The 17,193-nt window shown below is 35.0% G+C and overlaps 1 protein-coding gene across 1 annotated transcript in view; it reads left to right on the top strand.

Moving 5' to 3' along the window:
• Dnah12 (dynein axonemal heavy chain 12) overlaps window positions 1-17,193 on the top strand; it is a 267,252-nt gene that overhangs the window by 243,473 nt on the left and 6,586 nt on the right. The window contains exons 65-71 of the mRNA XM_048801012.1: window positions 163-416; window positions 560-700; window positions 5,187-5,324; window positions 7,758-7,991; window positions 8,811-8,999; window positions 10,828-10,931; window positions 14,177-14,381. Of these exons, the coding sequence (XP_048656969.1) occupies window positions 163-416; window positions 560-700; window positions 5,187-5,324; window positions 7,758-7,991; window positions 8,811-8,999; window positions 10,828-10,931; window positions 14,177-14,381 (1,265 nt within the window). The remainder of the gene's footprint in view (window positions 1-162; window positions 417-559; window positions 701-5,186; window positions 5,325-7,757; window positions 7,992-8,810; window positions 9,000-10,827; window positions 10,932-14,176; window positions 14,382-17,193) is intronic.

Below are 17,193 nucleotides of genomic sequence, written 5' to 3' on the forward strand. Positions count from 1 at the left end.
AATATTTTGCTCATTGCCTACTTGTTATATGATTATAAATCAGTTAGTAAATCTGGCATTCATAGGGAGAGATAACTAGAACTTTCTATGATAATACATGTATACATAGAAATCATAAGGCATATTTTATAATTCTAAAGTAATTTCTTGTTCTCTTCATAGGCTTACTGAAATTTGCAAATGATAAGTCTATGTCTGGAAATAAATTTCAAGCCATTTCACTGGGTCAGGGACAAGGACCAATTGCAACAAAAATGATTAGAGCAGCAGTAGAAGAAGGAACTTGGGTTTGCCTACAGAATTGTCACCTTGCTGTCTCCTGGATGCCCATGTTGGAAAAAATATGTGAAGATTTTAGCACTGAAACCTGTAACTCATCCTTTAGGCTTTGGCTCACAAGTTACCCATCTCCAAAAGTATGTTTGTTTATTATAGAAGTCAATTTAGCTGTTACATTGTATGTCTTGAGTTTTAGACATTTGTTAATTCACTGGTTGTATGCATTTTTAGGGTCTAAGATTGCTATCTTGCATAATGTTTTTCATATATTTTGTCTTAGTTCCCAGTAACAATTCTACAGAATGGAGTAAAAATGACTAATGAACCTCCCACGGGTCTTCGGCTAAATCTCCTTCAGTCATATCTCACGGATCCAATTTCTGATGTTCAGTTTTTCAAGGGATGCCAGGGAAAAGAACAGGTAACATTCAACTTCTGAAACTTTTAAATTGTTTCATAGTGATTAAATATGTTAATATAAAATTGTTATTTAATATTTTAAAATTCATGCATTTCCTAACAAGACAAATTATTCCTACTGCTTCATTATTTTGTTCCTGGTTGTTTGTGTTCTGCTCACCGCAAGTAGTAACATTGAAATAAATATTTTTGAATGAACGAATGTATCTTAGGTTATAAACCAAAGTACAACAGGGTTTTCAGTTAACAACCAAGAGTAGTAATCTATTTTTACATCATTTATTCATTCTTTCAACAAATTTGTGTATTAGGCACTCTCTAGGTGCTAGACACAAAGCAGTGAGAACAAAATAGGTACAAGGAAATCTGCCTTCGTGGAACTTAAATTCAAGTGATAATGTCTTAGCATATTAATAATGTTTTTCAAACTAGGGATAACAGGAACATACCTCAATATTGTAAAAGCAATCTATGCTAAGCCTCAGGCTAGCATNGCATGGAAATGGAAGGAGACCCTCAGAGTTATACAAAAGTACATACATACAAGAGGAAGTGAGGGGAAAGGGAAAAATAATATAAGGGGGACAAATGAATGTCAGTAGAGGGGGCAGAGAGAGAAGAGGGGAGGGGAGGGGAGGGGAGGGGGGATAGTAGAGGATAGGAAAGGCAGCAGAACACAACAGACACTAGTATGGCAATATGTAAATCAATGGATGTGTAACTGATGTGATTCTGCAATCTGTATATGGGGTAAAAATGGGAGCTCATAACCCACTTGAATCAAAGTGTGAAATATGATATATCAAGAACTATGTAATGTTTTGAACAGCCAACAATAAAAAATTTAAAAAAAAATAATGTTTTTCAGCATATCCGTCTAAAACAGTTTACATGGTGTTGGGTACTTCAGAAGGTCCCAATAAAATAATACTGTCTGAATTATTACCACTTGAGAAGCAGGAAAGAATATAAACATAGAGGAACCAAGCATAATCTTAATTTTTTATATAGGCTAGATTGGAAGATAATGTAACTTATATCTGTGAGAAAATGGATTACTTATTAACTGAACCCCAAAATTAAGATTTACCTCTATAGGAATAGAGGAACACTCAGTTCCCTGCAAGAAGATCACTTCTAAGAGAGAAAAAGGAGAAACTGAGCCACGCATATTGGTTAATTTTCCCCAAAATTTACTACCTCTTCTATAGCAAATAAGTATAAGGATGGAGAAAAGTAAGGGATGATATGTTAGTTGAGGCTTCCCACCATGGAAGGAAACAGCATTGGGAGAAAATTGTCCCTCTGCCCTTTTTTCAACATATAGTATTTATCACATTTGCCTAGTTGAGCTAGAAGAATGTTACTGAAGGTGAAACATGACCAAATTCTTTGGAATCCAGCCACCTCTGCTTAATGATAATTTTGTGTGCTTCTACTTCTGCACATTTTGTTTGTAAGGCTATGAGAAAGGGAAATATTTTGTGTGTTTTTAGCTAGAAAAAGAACTTAGTAGAATGGAGGAAGTGGTATAGTATTTGATTCCCATCCAGTACCTAGAAGCTAGTACCTAGGAGCCCTAGTACCTAGAAGAAAGAGGTCCTGAAACAGAGAATAACAAGCAGAACTAATTTGGGGCTCAGATAACTAAAAAAAAAAAAAATTGTGCTGTGTTGGAAAGAAGCACTCTGATTCTTTCTATATTACAACTTGAGCAAGCAATATTGGGATCTGGGGACATCCAAAATTAGCCTCCATGTCACATAGCATCATTTTATAATCATTGGCAATAAGTAAGGCTTCACCAAGCAACTTCTCGGATAATAAAAAATAAAAAAAAAAATGGAAGCTGAAGTAAGATCAGAAAAAGTGCAAATGCCTTGTAACATTCATTCTCAGCATGCATCAGATTCTCCTAGAAGGCTTAGTGAAACATCTTGGTGAACCCCATCCCCAGAGTTTCTAGTTCAGTAGGCCTGGGATAGGGCTTAAGAATTTGCCATTCTAAGTCTCAAGTGAAACTGATACTGCTGATCCTGAAATCACACTTTGAAAATCATTGTGTTCTAAGAATTTTTTAGAACATCTAGTTTTGGCAGGATGGGGGAATCTAGATAATAGGACTATGAGCAAACTTTCCTGATATCCCTTTTCACATCTCTTCAGTTCATATCTAATTTTAGCTACAACTGTAAAAGAGATGATAGATCTTTGTGTACTCATTCACCTTAGGCTGATAGCATCCCATCTAAGTATGCATATTTCTGCTTTCTGTCTCCAGGAATTCTCTATGCCACCAGAGCCCTTATGGCCTACAGATACATTATCACTTTGAGTTTTGTCAATTTTATTTTATTTTTTATTTATTCTAATTAGTTATACATGACAGCAGAATGCATTTCAATTCATTATACACAAATAGAGCACAACTTTTCATTTCTCTGATTGTACACGATATAGAGTCGTACCACATGTGTGGTCATACATGTACCTAGGCTAATGATGTTCATCACATTCCATCATCTTTCCTATCCCCATGTCCCCTCCCCTTCCTCCCTCCCCTTTGCTGAATTTTATTTTTTTATTTAATTTATTTACTTATTGGTGAAAATAATATTGTTGACAGGGAACACTTTTCTCAGAAGAATTGTGTCCCTGCCATAGCAAAAGCTTTAATAACTCATTCTAATATTGACTTTTCCTCTTGCCCTGTGTTCCTTTCCCCACTCTTTCTTTTCTGCTTCATGGGGTCACCTCCCATATAAGCCCACCTTCACTCTAATCTTTCCTTCAAGTTGTGCTCTTGGAGGAACCCAATCTAAATAAAGACCAAAGACAGAAAACAATGCAGCTATTTAGTTTTCCAAAACTTGAATGATGGTCTCTACCTAAAGAAAAGCCATTATGTGAATGCTGAGTGAAATAAACCAGACTCAAAAAGTCAAGGGTTGAATGTTTTCTCTCAGATGCAGAAGTAAGAGAGAAATAAGGAATTAAAAAAAAAAAAGATGTAGGTTAGATCTCTTGAAAATAGGAGGGAGAACAGTGGAATAGACCATGGGAACTGAGGAGGAGGAAGGACGGATGGGAAAGGGCAGGAACTGCAGAATGAAATCACATCATGCTATGTGCATGTATGAATATATCACAACAAATTCCACTTCTGTATTTAATGCACCAAGTAAAAACATAAAGAAAATGAATTATGTGAAAATACAGTGTCTGGAAAATATATGTAAATTAATATGTGATTTATTAATATATGAAAATACATGTTAATTCTTTCCATTGCCAAAATGTTATTCTCATATCAGATGTTTCACCATAGCATTTATCTAGTATATTTAAAATATGCTTTGATTTATGTACATTATTTCAAGAATATATCAGTTTAGTAATGCATAGCATGCTTGCTTCACCCGACTCCCCACCCTGCAGTGCTTGTAATTGAACCCAGGGCCTTGCACATGCTAGACAGACATTCTACCACTGAGTTACATCCCCAGCCTTTTTAATTTTATTTTGAAATGGAGTCTTGCTAAGTTGCTCAGGCTGGTCGCAAACTTTGTGATCCTTCTTCAGCTTCCCCAGTATCTATAATTACAGGCCTGCACCACCACACCCAGCAGAAGGCTTGCATTTTAACTGTTTTTGTTTGGTTGGTTGGTTTTTTTGAGACAGAGTCTTGCTATGTTACCCAGGCAGGCCTTCCACTCCTGGGTTTAAGCAGTCCTCCTGCCTCAGCCTCTTGAGTAGATGGGACTTCAGTTACACACCACCATGTCCTGCTTGCACTTTTATAATAAATAAGCCAGGTACAGTGAAGTATGCCTGTAGTTCCAGCCATTCAGAATGTAGATTTAGAACTGTTTGAGATTACCTGACTTAAAGTACATGGCATAAGTGCTTGAAATGTACTTAGGGCTACCTTAAAAAATGTATGGTCATACCCAGAATGCTGACACAGGTTATGAGAGGCCCATGTGACATCCATATTTCAACATATGAAGTTATCATGTATAGACCAAATGAACAATGCTTTCAAAAGTGATCTCTAGATGAAAAGTAACAAAGTCTAGAATTATATATTGGGATTTTTCAAATCCTAATAATTATTCTTCTGAACTTATAGTCTCAAATACATGCCAGCAAGACTACAGGACAACATTTGAGTACTGAGATTGCAAATATCTGTGAATAATACCAAGGTATTTTAGCCAATATCTGAATCAAATTGTTGTTACAATTTTTGCATTTTAATGAAGTTTAATATTGTGGTTAGTTTAGCTTTGGAAATTTGAATTAAGTGATAAGATGATGTTTTTAATAATAAGTATTATTTTAGATCTTTTTAAAATAGCACTTCAGATACATAGTCAAATAGATACATGGTCATAGATCCTTGTAATGAAAAAGGTCACCTGTTCCCCTCATCTTACTGATGAAAATCTAATCGTAATTTTTATTGTATAATTTTTACATGAAAGGCATGGGAGAAGTTGCTATTTGGAGTTTGTTTTTTTCATGCCCTTGTGCAAGAGAGAAAGAAATTTGGTCCTCTTGGTTGGAATATTCCATATGGATTTAATGAATCAGATTTACACATCAGTATCCGGCAACTACAGGTAATATTGGAAAGGAACGGAACTAACATTTATGAATGATTATTGTTAATTAGGTCCTACGCAAGCCCCTTTGTTTACAATAATTGATTCAGTTCTCCCAACATCACTAATACATGGGTAGATTGTTGTAATAGCTTTTTTCCACCTGGATTCTTTCAGTTGCAAATAATGGGAAACTTGATTCGAACTGGCTTAAACCATAATTAAATTTATTATCACACATAAAAAAGAGGTGCATAGAAAGAACAAGCTCTGAAGTTGGTTGATTGAGCCACATGACAGCACTGTTATCAAGAACCCTGGTTCTTTCATCTTCTTGCAGTGCCACTCTCAGTATTGGCTTTATAGGTTCTCACTGTCTTTCCTCCTCCACTCAGCCAATTCTACAATTTAGTTCTATCAGCCAACAGAAGCAGGCTGTCTACATTAAGCAGAAAAGTAATATATAGAAAAGTTATATATGGAAACAATGGAAAGGATATTTGGTACCTCACAGGATTACCAAGACAGGTGGAAATCCAGGCTCAGAGGAAAGGCATCTAGAGCCATATCTAGAATTATGACTGATAAGAGCAGCATCTCTACCCTTGTTGAATATTAGAAATCAGAGCCTGCATAAACTGATGACTGAGTGGATAGACAATCAGGCAATGAGTTGTTGGTCTCCGTTTCTCACACATGCCACAAATTTAACATTAAATTCTCTTGGGGGTCTCTTGGTTTGGAGTAAGGAAGCCAGATGAACATATCTTTGCCCTCCCTCAAAGACAAGAGAGGGGGAAACTTTCCTCTTTCCACAAATAATTTATTATCAAAACAGATGACCATCCCTCTTTCTCAGTCTTCCTCTCCTATCTCTTGACACTTCTTTTTCTCCCAGACATACGAGAGTCTCTTTGGCTCTGGATAATCTAGAAAAAGTTTTTCTCCACTGTGCACCATTTCTGCTGTAACTCCTGCCCTATGAACTAAATTTTAGAAATAGGAAAAGCTTTCAACCAGTAACATATTATCCCAATATATATGCTACTTAAAATTGCTATACATTAAAAAGAGTATAGAATCTAGAACTGGAAGAAATTATTTCACATTACTTTACATTTTCAGACTGTTTACTGCTCTACAGGGTTACTGGGAGATGAATAACACAATGTAAAAGCTATGTAAATAGTTTTTATTCCTATTATTTCCATGATAATAAGGAAACTAGAAACAATATGTATTCTTTCTTAATTTTCTTATTTGCTTTAATTAGTTGTACATGACAGTTAAATGCATTTATGCACTTTGATATATCATACATAGATGGGATATAATTTCTCATTTTTCTGAGTTTACATGTTTCAGAATCATATTGGTCATGCAGTCACATATATACATATAGTAATAATGTCTGTTTCATTATTCTATCTTTCCTATCTCCACATCACCTCCCCACCCCTCGCATAACTTCCCTTTACCTAATCTGAGGTAACGCTATTCTTCCCTAGTGCCCCCTGCCTTATTATGAATTAGTATCTGCACATTAGAGAAAACATTCAGCCTTTATTTTTGTGGGATTGGCTTATTTCGGTTAGCATGATATTCTCCAACTCCAGTCATTTACTGGCAAATGCCATAATTTTATTCTTCTTTAAAGCTGAGTAATATTCCATTGAGTATATATACCACATTTTTTAAATCCATTCGTCTATTGAGGGACACTTGGGTTGATTCCATAGACTAACTATTGTAAATCGAGCTACTATAAACATTGATGTGGCTGTATCACTATATAGTATGCTGATTTTAACTCCTTTGGGTATAAACCAAGAAGTGGGATAGCTGGGTCAAATGGTAGTTCCATGTATTCTTTATCAGTGAAACTTTGTCATAGTGTTTGAGCAAGGTTCTGGCACTACAGGTTGAAATTGTTTTTATAACATTGTGAAAGGTCTCCTAAACCAGGCACCAGCCTCTTGGCCTTGATGTTATTGGCATTTGGGGCTATGGGCAATTATCCTAAGATTATTTAACACCATCCCAGGCCTCTATCCCATAGATGCCAGTAGCATATCCACCACATTTATGACAGTCTAAATTATTTCTAGACATTACTAAATATCTGCTTTGGAACAAAATTGATCCCAGTTTATCCAAAATGAGGTGTGTTCAATTTCACAATTAAAAAGACTTTGGTAATTTCCATGTCATCTTTTTTTAATTATTAATTATTTTTTTCATTAAAGAAGCAACATGTATTTATTTTTTAAATGGGAGATGCATATAAACAAAGAAATTTAAAACAAAACACTAAATCCAAAGACAACCAACCCATGCTGGTAACTCTTTCAACACCTTTTCTGTGTAGATAGATAGATAGATAATGCAATCTTAAAATGGAAATAAATGGAAGGAATTTAAGCTTTTTCTTCATTTTTTTCTTTGTTTCAGTTATTTATAAATGAATATGATACAATTCCATTTGAAGCTATTTCTTATCTGACTGGAGAATGTAATTATGGAGGAAGAGTTACAGATGATTGGGACAGGCGCCTCCTATTAACCATACTGGCTGACTTTTATAATCCACACATAATTGAAATGCCTCATTATAAGTTTTCTCCCAGTGGGCATTATTTTGCACCTCCCAAAGGTACTTATGAGGACTACATTGAATTCATCAAGGTAACTGACACCACTGTAATATAGGGTTGGATTTATGTATGATTTTTCTAAAAGGAAATGATGAAATGTTCCCTCTCTAATGTGTACATTTTAGACAAGTATTAATGATTTCAATCAACTATCATGTATTTGTTTTCTTACTGGTTAGTGACATTGGAAAAGTTTGATTCTTCTATCATTTGATGTTCAGTTGGTTTTAAACCTTTTTTTGATCTGCACAGGTTTCCCTTATGAATTAATGTTTTATAGGAAAAAAAATACCCTCCTTAGATTATTGGCTGGAGCCTCTGAATTTAACTGACAAAAGACAGATTAGCAGGAGAAAATGCATTAAATTTGTACTGTGTTACAAGGGTTTTTCAGAAAATAAGTGAAAACCAAAAGAAGCAGATTACATGGGAGTTTATATACCGTCTAAATAAAGGGTGATGAATTGTGAAGAATTGACTAAACAAAGGAAAGGTGGCATGGGCTTCTGTGGGTAATAACTTGTGAGAAAGTAATTAGGAAATATACGGCAAAATGGAAGATAAGAATTATCTTAGTACAATGTGTTTGTATACACTCATCCTCTAGTGCCAGCCTTCAGTCTCCTGTGTGATAAGAATGGCTCTCCTCATCCTGGTACAGGACAGAGGAGAATTTATGGCCCACTTTTAGGCAGAAGAGGGAAGGGAAGGGAACTCTTTTTGTATCTATTGATTTTTATATTAACTTCATCTATTTTTACGTTAAATTGGCATATTTGGGGGTAGCATATCCTGATCCCCTTCAATATCCAATTAAAATGTGACACATGCTTAATCTATTTTGTGGTAGAAACTTCCATTTACTCAAGATCCTGAAATATTCGGATTACATGAAAATGTTGATATCTCCAAAGATCTTCAGCAAACAAAAATCCTTTTTGAGTCCTTGCTCCTCACTCAGGGAGGCTCAAAACAGACAGGATCCTCAGGAAGTACTGACCAGATTCTATTAGAAATTACGGAAGATATACTCAACAAGGTATTATCTAGCTTAAAATATATTGCTTATAAGATAATAAAAATGGTTATGATATAACAGTCTTGAAACTCCCATTTATCATCAGTATGACTTTGAGCAAGATACTTTACCTCTCTGAGCATTAGTTTCTAAGCCTGTTAAATGGTAAGAATAGTACATATTATTGTAAAAGGTTTATGAGGACATTAAAGAACATTAATTTAAAGTTCTTAGTAACTATAGTCAAGGATGAGTTTATTTTCATTTCTAAATAAAAGTGAATGACTTAATTTTTAAAAATGGAGGGAATGTTCTGAACTTGATTTTTAACTATACATTAGGAATTGAGAAGGCACAGGGAGATACGAACAGTGCTAAGCTAGTTGCTATAACTTTTCATGATACAGCCCAACATACTTAACCCTACTAAGTAAAGTAGAATGATACTCTGTATTCTCACCTTTTTTCTGTGAGTTTTAATTTCAATAAAGAACTACTAAAGGAACTTTTTAAAAGATTATGCTACTAAACACAAATGTTCACAACTCCCCTCTAAGTACTATAAATATGTTCATATTTCAGCACCAGACTATCTGACAGAGCAGAATCTAGCTCTAGTCCACTTGCCTTCAAAACCCATGAAGGCAAGAGTACCAGTGCTCTCTTAGGTGAGCCTGTTCACCAGAAGCCTGGAGGTGGCCTCTTAGAGAAGGGAGAGGAGCAGCACTGCCTGCAGCCTTGGGTGAAAGCAAACTAGCACACCCTGGCCCCCCATCCCTGTATGGCTGCTTCTGCAGTTCACCTCTTCTCACACATGGCGTCTGCTGCTTCTCTGGTTTATCTTTGTGGTGAAAGGTTCTTGCCTTCATTGAATGGTGGCTCTAATGGGCTACCTGACAGAGGCACCTGGGGCTTATTTGAGGTAAAGGGTTGTTTGAGCAGAGCCAGAGGACCCTAGAATTGGAATTCTTTTGTACTCTCCAAGGACTATCACCTGGAGACCCTCAGGCAAGTGCAATTCTTTTAGTTTAAGACTTCCCCAACTGGGAAACTTCTTTGCCCATTTAGGAGTATGAATTTCAGTGTCTTAAAGGAATTTCATCAGCAGTCCCAAAGTGTCTCTGAGGTGCCACATAGAAATCACACGTTAAGTGGCCTTCTCTCTCCCTATGCCCTGGGAACCTGCTACTTTTACAAAGTTAATTATTTGATGTGGGGTAAGCTAAGCTGTTTGGAACCCAGTTGATAATCAATTAGAAATAAATCAGGCACAGTGGCACACACCTGTAATCCCTTTCTGGAGGCAGAGGCAGAAGGATTGCAAATTAAGGCCAGCTTATGAAACTTAATAAGACCCTGCCTCAACATTAAAAAAATAAAAAGGGCTGGGAATATAGCTCAGTGGTAGAGTACCTCTGGGTTCAATCCCCTGTATCATAAGAAAAAAAGAAAAAGAAATACAAAACGGCTATGAAATGTTAAATAAATTTTATCAATGGAAAATAAGATTTAATTTACAAAGAGAAATTCCACAACTTTTCAGAATTATGTATTTTCTGCAAAGTGCTATAGTAGTTAAGAACATGGGTCTTGGATTCAGAGACCTATAGATTTAAACTTTTGGGCTGTGTGCCATTAGACCAATAATTTGGCTTTTCTGAATTTAAATGTTCTCATCTATAAAATGAAAATAATAATATCATCCAAGGATTAAATGAGATAATTTTGGAAAGCAGCATAGTACCTGCCATATAGTAACACCCTAGTATTAGCTATTACTGATATTATAGCTGAGTGAAACTAATTATCCATTCTGAGTGTTTGTGATCTTCAAAATCCATTCTTGTAGCTTCCATTTGATTTTGATATTGAAACAGCACTAATGAAGTATCCTGTGAGATATGAAGAGAGCATGAATACTGTGTTAGTACAAGAAATGGAACGATTTAACAAGTAAGTATCTATATCTCCAGCAATTCAGAAGGCAAGCCACCAAAATTGATAAAAAGACATGCTGGTATTGAATAAAAAATTTTAAGATTATCAAAACCTCCCATTTAAAATTTTGACCTTTTAAAATTTCATAACCTTTTGCTCCAGAAGATAGAGTATCTTTTATAATGTAAAAATAATGATGAAAAAGAAATATATTCTTACTGATTAAAAATATTCATTAATTGTAACTTCTCATCCATTATTATTCTCCTCAGGAGTTAAAGGGAGAATGAACATCAGTAAGGCCTATGTATAGGCATATCTTCTGTTGTTTTTCTACCACCTGACACACATTTACTGAGTGCAACCTAAACTGATTAAGTACTGCATGATAATAAACAAATTATTTGCTTTTAATTTTTTAATTGAATATTCTACTGGATTAAGGAATGGTGAATTGTTTTGGTTATACATTTTCTAAAGTGTTTCCAAGTTTATTATAGTTTCTATACGTATTGACACTTTAAAGTAAAATATATTAAAATACTGTGTTACCCTATTTAATTAGTTATTTCTTATACAAAGGCTATAGTTATTTATTTATAATAGCATGCTGTCCCCCAGTTTCTCAGACATCTATACTCACTACAAGTATGTTTACGGTTTTCTTACCTGTTTGGATTGAAGTGGGAAACAAAATATTTGCCAGGGTATAAATGAATATATAATTTGTTTTAATGTATTGTTTCCCTAGTTTCAGCTGTTATATAACATCTTTTTAACTTCTCCCATATTTGCATGTTACTTGTAGTATTATTTGCCTAATATTTTCCCTTAAATAATTCTCCTTCTAAATTAGCTGGGTTCTGCCAAAGTGGTCTATAGATTTATTTCAACCCTATCAAAAGTTCGTATCACATCCTATAGATATAGGAAAAAAATCTTAGGTGGGTGCAATGGTGCATGCCAACATAATCCCAGCATCTTAGGAGACTGAGGTAGAATGATCACAAGTTCAAAGCCATCCTAAGCAACTTAGCAAGACACTCAGCAACTTAGTGAGACCCTGTCTCAAAATAAAAAGGGCTAGTGTTGTGGCTCAGCAGTAGAGGGGTCACCTAGTATGTGTAAGGTGCTGGGTTTGATCCTCAGCACCACATATAAATAAATAAATAAATGTATTGTGTCCAACTACAACTAAAAAATATTTTTAAAAAGGGGGGGGCTGTAGTTAAGCACCCCGGCACCAAAAAAATAAAATAAAATAAATTCATATGGAATCACAGAATACCCCAGATAACCAAAGCAATCATGAGCAAAAAGAACAAAGCTGGAGGGCTGGGGTTGTGTTTCAGTGGTAGAGCACTTGCCTAACATGTGTGAGCACTGGGTTTGATTCTCAGCACTGTATATAAATAAATCAATAAAGATCCATCAACAATCAAAAAAAGAAAAAAAAAAGAAAAGAACAAAGCTGGAGGCATCACACTACCTGATTTCAACTATATCACAAGGCAGTAGTAATGAGAACAGCATAATACTGGCATAAAAATAGACATAGTGATCAGAGGAACAGAATAAAGAATCCAGAAAAGAACTAATATGTCTATGGTCATTGGTTCTTTAAAAGCTGCCAATAATATACAGTGGATAATGAGAGTATCTTTAATAAATGGCATTGGGAAAAAACATACATATAAATCTATGTGCATGTATATATATACATATGTATATATATACGCACAAAAGATGAAATCGGACCTCACGTTACATATAAAAATCAACTCAAAGTAGATTAAAGACAAGACCTAAAACTGTAAAACTACTAGAAGAAAACATAGGAAAAACTACACAACATTGGTCTGGGCAATGATTTTTTAGAATTGGCCACACAATTGTGGGCAACAAAAGCAAAATAGACAAATAGAATTTCAAAATAAAGATTCTTCATATTAAAAGAAACAATAGACACCAAAGTGCACACCTGTAATCCCAATAGGGGGAGGTGGAAGCAAGAGGATCACAAGTTCAAGGCCAGCTTCAACAACTTATCTCAAAATAAAACATGAAAAATGGGCTGGGGATGTGGTTGAGTGTTAAAGTGCCCCTGGGTTCAATCCCTGGTACCAAAAAAAAAAGGAAGACAAAAGATAACAAGTTCCGGGGAAGATGTGGTAAAAAGAGAACCCTGAAACATTGGTGGTGGGGATATAAATTAGTAAAACCATTATGGAAAACTATATGAAGTTTCCTCAAAAAACTAAAAACAGAATTACTATGTGTTCCAACTATCCTACTTCTGAGTGTTTATCCAAAGATTTGAAATCAGCATGTCAAAAAGATATCTGCATTCTCATGTTCATTGCAATACTACTGACAGTGGCCAAGTTTTGGAATCAAACTAAGTGTCAATAAAGAAATGAATAAATAAAAAAGATGTGATATATATATATATACACATACATATATGTATGTGTACATATATGTATGTACACACATACATAGTGAAATACTATTCAGTCTTTAAAAAAAGAGAAGAAATTTTGTCATTTGTGATGTATTTGGAGAATATTATGCTAATTAGTCAAACAGAAAGATACTGTATGTTCTAAATCATGTGTGGAATCTAAAACAACTGAATTTATAGAAAGAGTAGAATGATAGAAAGAGAGTAGAAAGATGCTGGGTGGTGAGAGAATAATGAGATGAGAGTCAAAGGGTATAAAACCTCAGAAATAAGTTTGATTTTTTTTTTAAGATCAGTAGCACAACATGCTGAATATAGCTAATATTGAATACCATATAATTTAATATCACTAAGAGTAAATTTCCAATGTTCTCATCCCAGAAAATGCTAAAGATTTGAGGTGACAGATGTTAATTAGCTTAACATATTCTTTCTACATTCAGTTAAAAAATCATAATACTATTTTGTACCCCACAGACCTATAAAACCATAATTTGTCAACAATCACATTTTTTAAATTAGCTAAGTCCTAAGGAATAATAGAAAGCAAAAATTTTGATATGCTAATAGTACTATTTTCTATATTTGAAAATGTGTGTAATGATTAAAGTAAAAAATGTTCATCCAAATATTACCTAAAATTACCTCACATAACCACCAGTGGGAGGTAGCCGCACTTTGGAAAACACTCCCACAAGGCAGTGAATGAGGTTCCTGCTATTTCTTCTTCTAGAAAGACTGTATGCTGATATTTATTATCATATATATGTTGATGATAAAATTTCTTTCATTGTAGTTTAATTACAACTATACATAACACTCTATGGGACCTTAAAAAAGCTATTAAGGGTGTGGTTGTAATGGATTCTGCGCTGGAGGCACTTTCTGGCAGCTTAGTGGTCGGAAAAGTTCCTGAACTATGGGCCCAACGATCATACCCAAGTCTTAAGCCCCTAGGAAGTTACATCACAGATTTTCTAGCCCGACTGAAGTTTTTACAGGTAAAATGTGGTTTTATTTATAAAAATGTGTGTATATGTATATGTATGTGTATTTGTGTATGATATATATATATATTTTTGGGGGGGGTTGAATGGGAAGATATTAGTAGTTGAGTACAGTCACTTTAAAGTCTCTGAGTTGAATGGAACGTGATTAGTAGCTTCATGGCAATCTAACCAAAAATTTTTAAACAATAGTTTTGTAGTTGTAGATGGACAGCATGCCTTTATTTTATTTTATTTTTTAATGCGGAGCTAATGATCAAACCCAGTGCCTCACATGTGCTAGGCAAGCGCTCTGCTACTGGGCTACAGCCCCAGCCCCTAACCAGAATTTTAGAATACTGAAAAATATACACATTTAAGTACTGAGTAGAAAATTTAAATTTTGCTTTAGCCAAACCTAAGTCATGTGTGATATTTATATTTCTGAAGATTCTAAGTTTGTGGTTCTCTGAGACCACAGTTTAATATTATCTTATGATTTTAATACCTATGTAAGTTACAAAAATAAAAAGCCTAAGGCTTGGATTTATCCATAATTGTTCATTGCTTTAAAATCAATGCTTCTTGGGCTGGGGATATAGTTCATTTGGTAGAGTGCGTGCCTTGCATACACAAGGCTCTGGGTTCAATCCCCAGCACCACCAAAAAATAAATAATAATAATAATGCTTCTTATCTCTTATCTCATTAAACTAGGGGAAAGATAAGTGCTTTGAATCTCCCCCATATACCCATATACCAAGATGTTAAGAGCACAGGAAAACAGAAGGCAGGACACTGTTTTTCCTCCTCAAACTCCCTTGCTTACCCCTAACCTATGGTTGATATTTATGCAAAAGTATAGGGTGGAGAGAATCCCCAAAATACTCATTTAGAAATTCACAAGTGTTATATGAGCTTTTAGTGTTGCAGTGCTGTTAGTCAACTTCTGTTACTATAACAAAATACCTGAGTTAAATAACTTAAAAGAAGAAATATTTCTTTTGACTCATGATTTCAGAGGTTTCAGTCCATGTTTGCTTTGGACCTATGGCAAGGCAGAATATCATGGTGCAAGAGTATGCTTACTTCATGGAGGTCAGAAAGTGAGAGAAAGAGGAAGAGGCAAGGGGCCAAATAGCCCTTTCAGGGGCATGCCCCAAGTGACCTAACTTTCTCCACCACTTCCCAAAAGTGCCATCAGATGGGAACCAAACCTTCAACACATAAGGTTTGGGGGTACATTTAATATCTAAATCATAACAGTTCCCTTTTTATTATACAAAAATTTCATTTGTTTCACTGTTAAAGCTTATCATAAAATAAACAGTGCTTATTAGGATATGGAGAAAACAGATTTTCTCATATTTCCTTTTAAAATTTTTTCCAATCTGATAGGTTAAGCATACCTTGTTTCAATTTGACTTTCTTGGACTATTAATGTGCCTGTGTTTCTTTCAGTATATGTGCTTACCTCTTGTATTTTTTCTGTAAATGGCCTATTCATACCCAGGCCTATCTTTATTATGAACTATTTTTTAACTTAGAGGAGCTTTTTGTGCATATTACATGTTTAACCAAAGAAACAGTATAGAATAGAATACTGAATAGGTTTCCTCCATTGTCCTTTTACCTTTACAGAACCCAGTCAATTTTCTCATTATCTTTCTCCTGGACTGTCTTTCATCTCCTAATGTTTCTTAGAGTTGAAAAATTAAGTAAATAAGTCATCTGAATTTTTTTCCTCTTCTCATTTTTCTTTCTCCATTTATCCTGTTTATCTTCTGTCATAGTTCAGGCTGTTGTAAAAAGTAAAGTAGACTGAATGATCTAACAACAGACATTTATTTCTCACTGTTCCGGAGGGGCTAGAAAGACCCATATTAGGGGGTTCTCCTGGTTCACAGATGTATGTATGTGGGGCAAGTGCTTGTTCCTCTAAATAAAGATACTAAACCCATCAAGAAGGTTCCACCCAGGTGGGGAGGGGTGAGACCATGCTGGGGACTGAATTGGAGACGGTTGTGTTCCATGCTTTTGTGATTATGTCAAGATATATCCTGGTATTGTATATAACTAAAAAGAAATTTTCAAAAAACCATATGAAAAAAAATAAAGGGTTCCACCTTCATGACCTAATTATCTCCCAAAAGTGCCATCTCCAAATCCCATGATATTGGAGGTTATAGTTTCAACACATGTACTTTGGAGGAAAACAAACATTTAATTCATAGTATTTTCCCTTTTTCATTCCTGTGCCTTTTTTTTAAAAAAAATTTTTTTTTCACAACCCCAGGAAAAATTCTGGATCTGACATTTGTGACTTTGAGCAAATTATTCATCTTTCTGTATCCTAGTTTTCTCATCTGCAAAATGAGAGGAATAATGCCTAACTCACTGAATTATTTTATGGAGTACACCAGGTGATACATGTAAAGTGCTTAGCACAGTGCCTGGCATGTACTAATCACTCATTAAATGGTAGCTAATTCAGAGATAGTGTAAGTAGCCGACCAAAGGCACTAATGAAATTCTTCATAAAGGAAGCTCTGGGAAAGTAAGAGTTTCTATATCCTTGTTTTCTCGGTTTGTTTGTTTGCTTGCTTGCTTGCTTTTGTTTTATATTAATGGGAATTGAATCCAGGGATGTTCTTCCACTGAGCTACATCCAAGCCCTTTATATTTTCTATTTTGAGACAGGGTCGTGCTAATTTGCAGAGGCTGATCTTGAACTTGTGATCCTCCTCTCTCAACCTCCCAAGTAGCTAAGATTCCAAGTGGGCATAACTGTGTCTGGTGCCTTCTCAGTTCTTAGAGCTTTCATGTGC

This window comes from Marmota marmota, unplaced genomic scaffold (assembly GCF_001458135.2).
Source record: "Marmota marmota marmota unplaced genomic scaffold, marMar, whole genome shotgun sequence".
In the NCBI taxonomy this organism is placed as follows: Eukaryota; Metazoa; Chordata; class Mammalia; order Rodentia; family Sciuridae; genus Marmota; species Marmota marmota.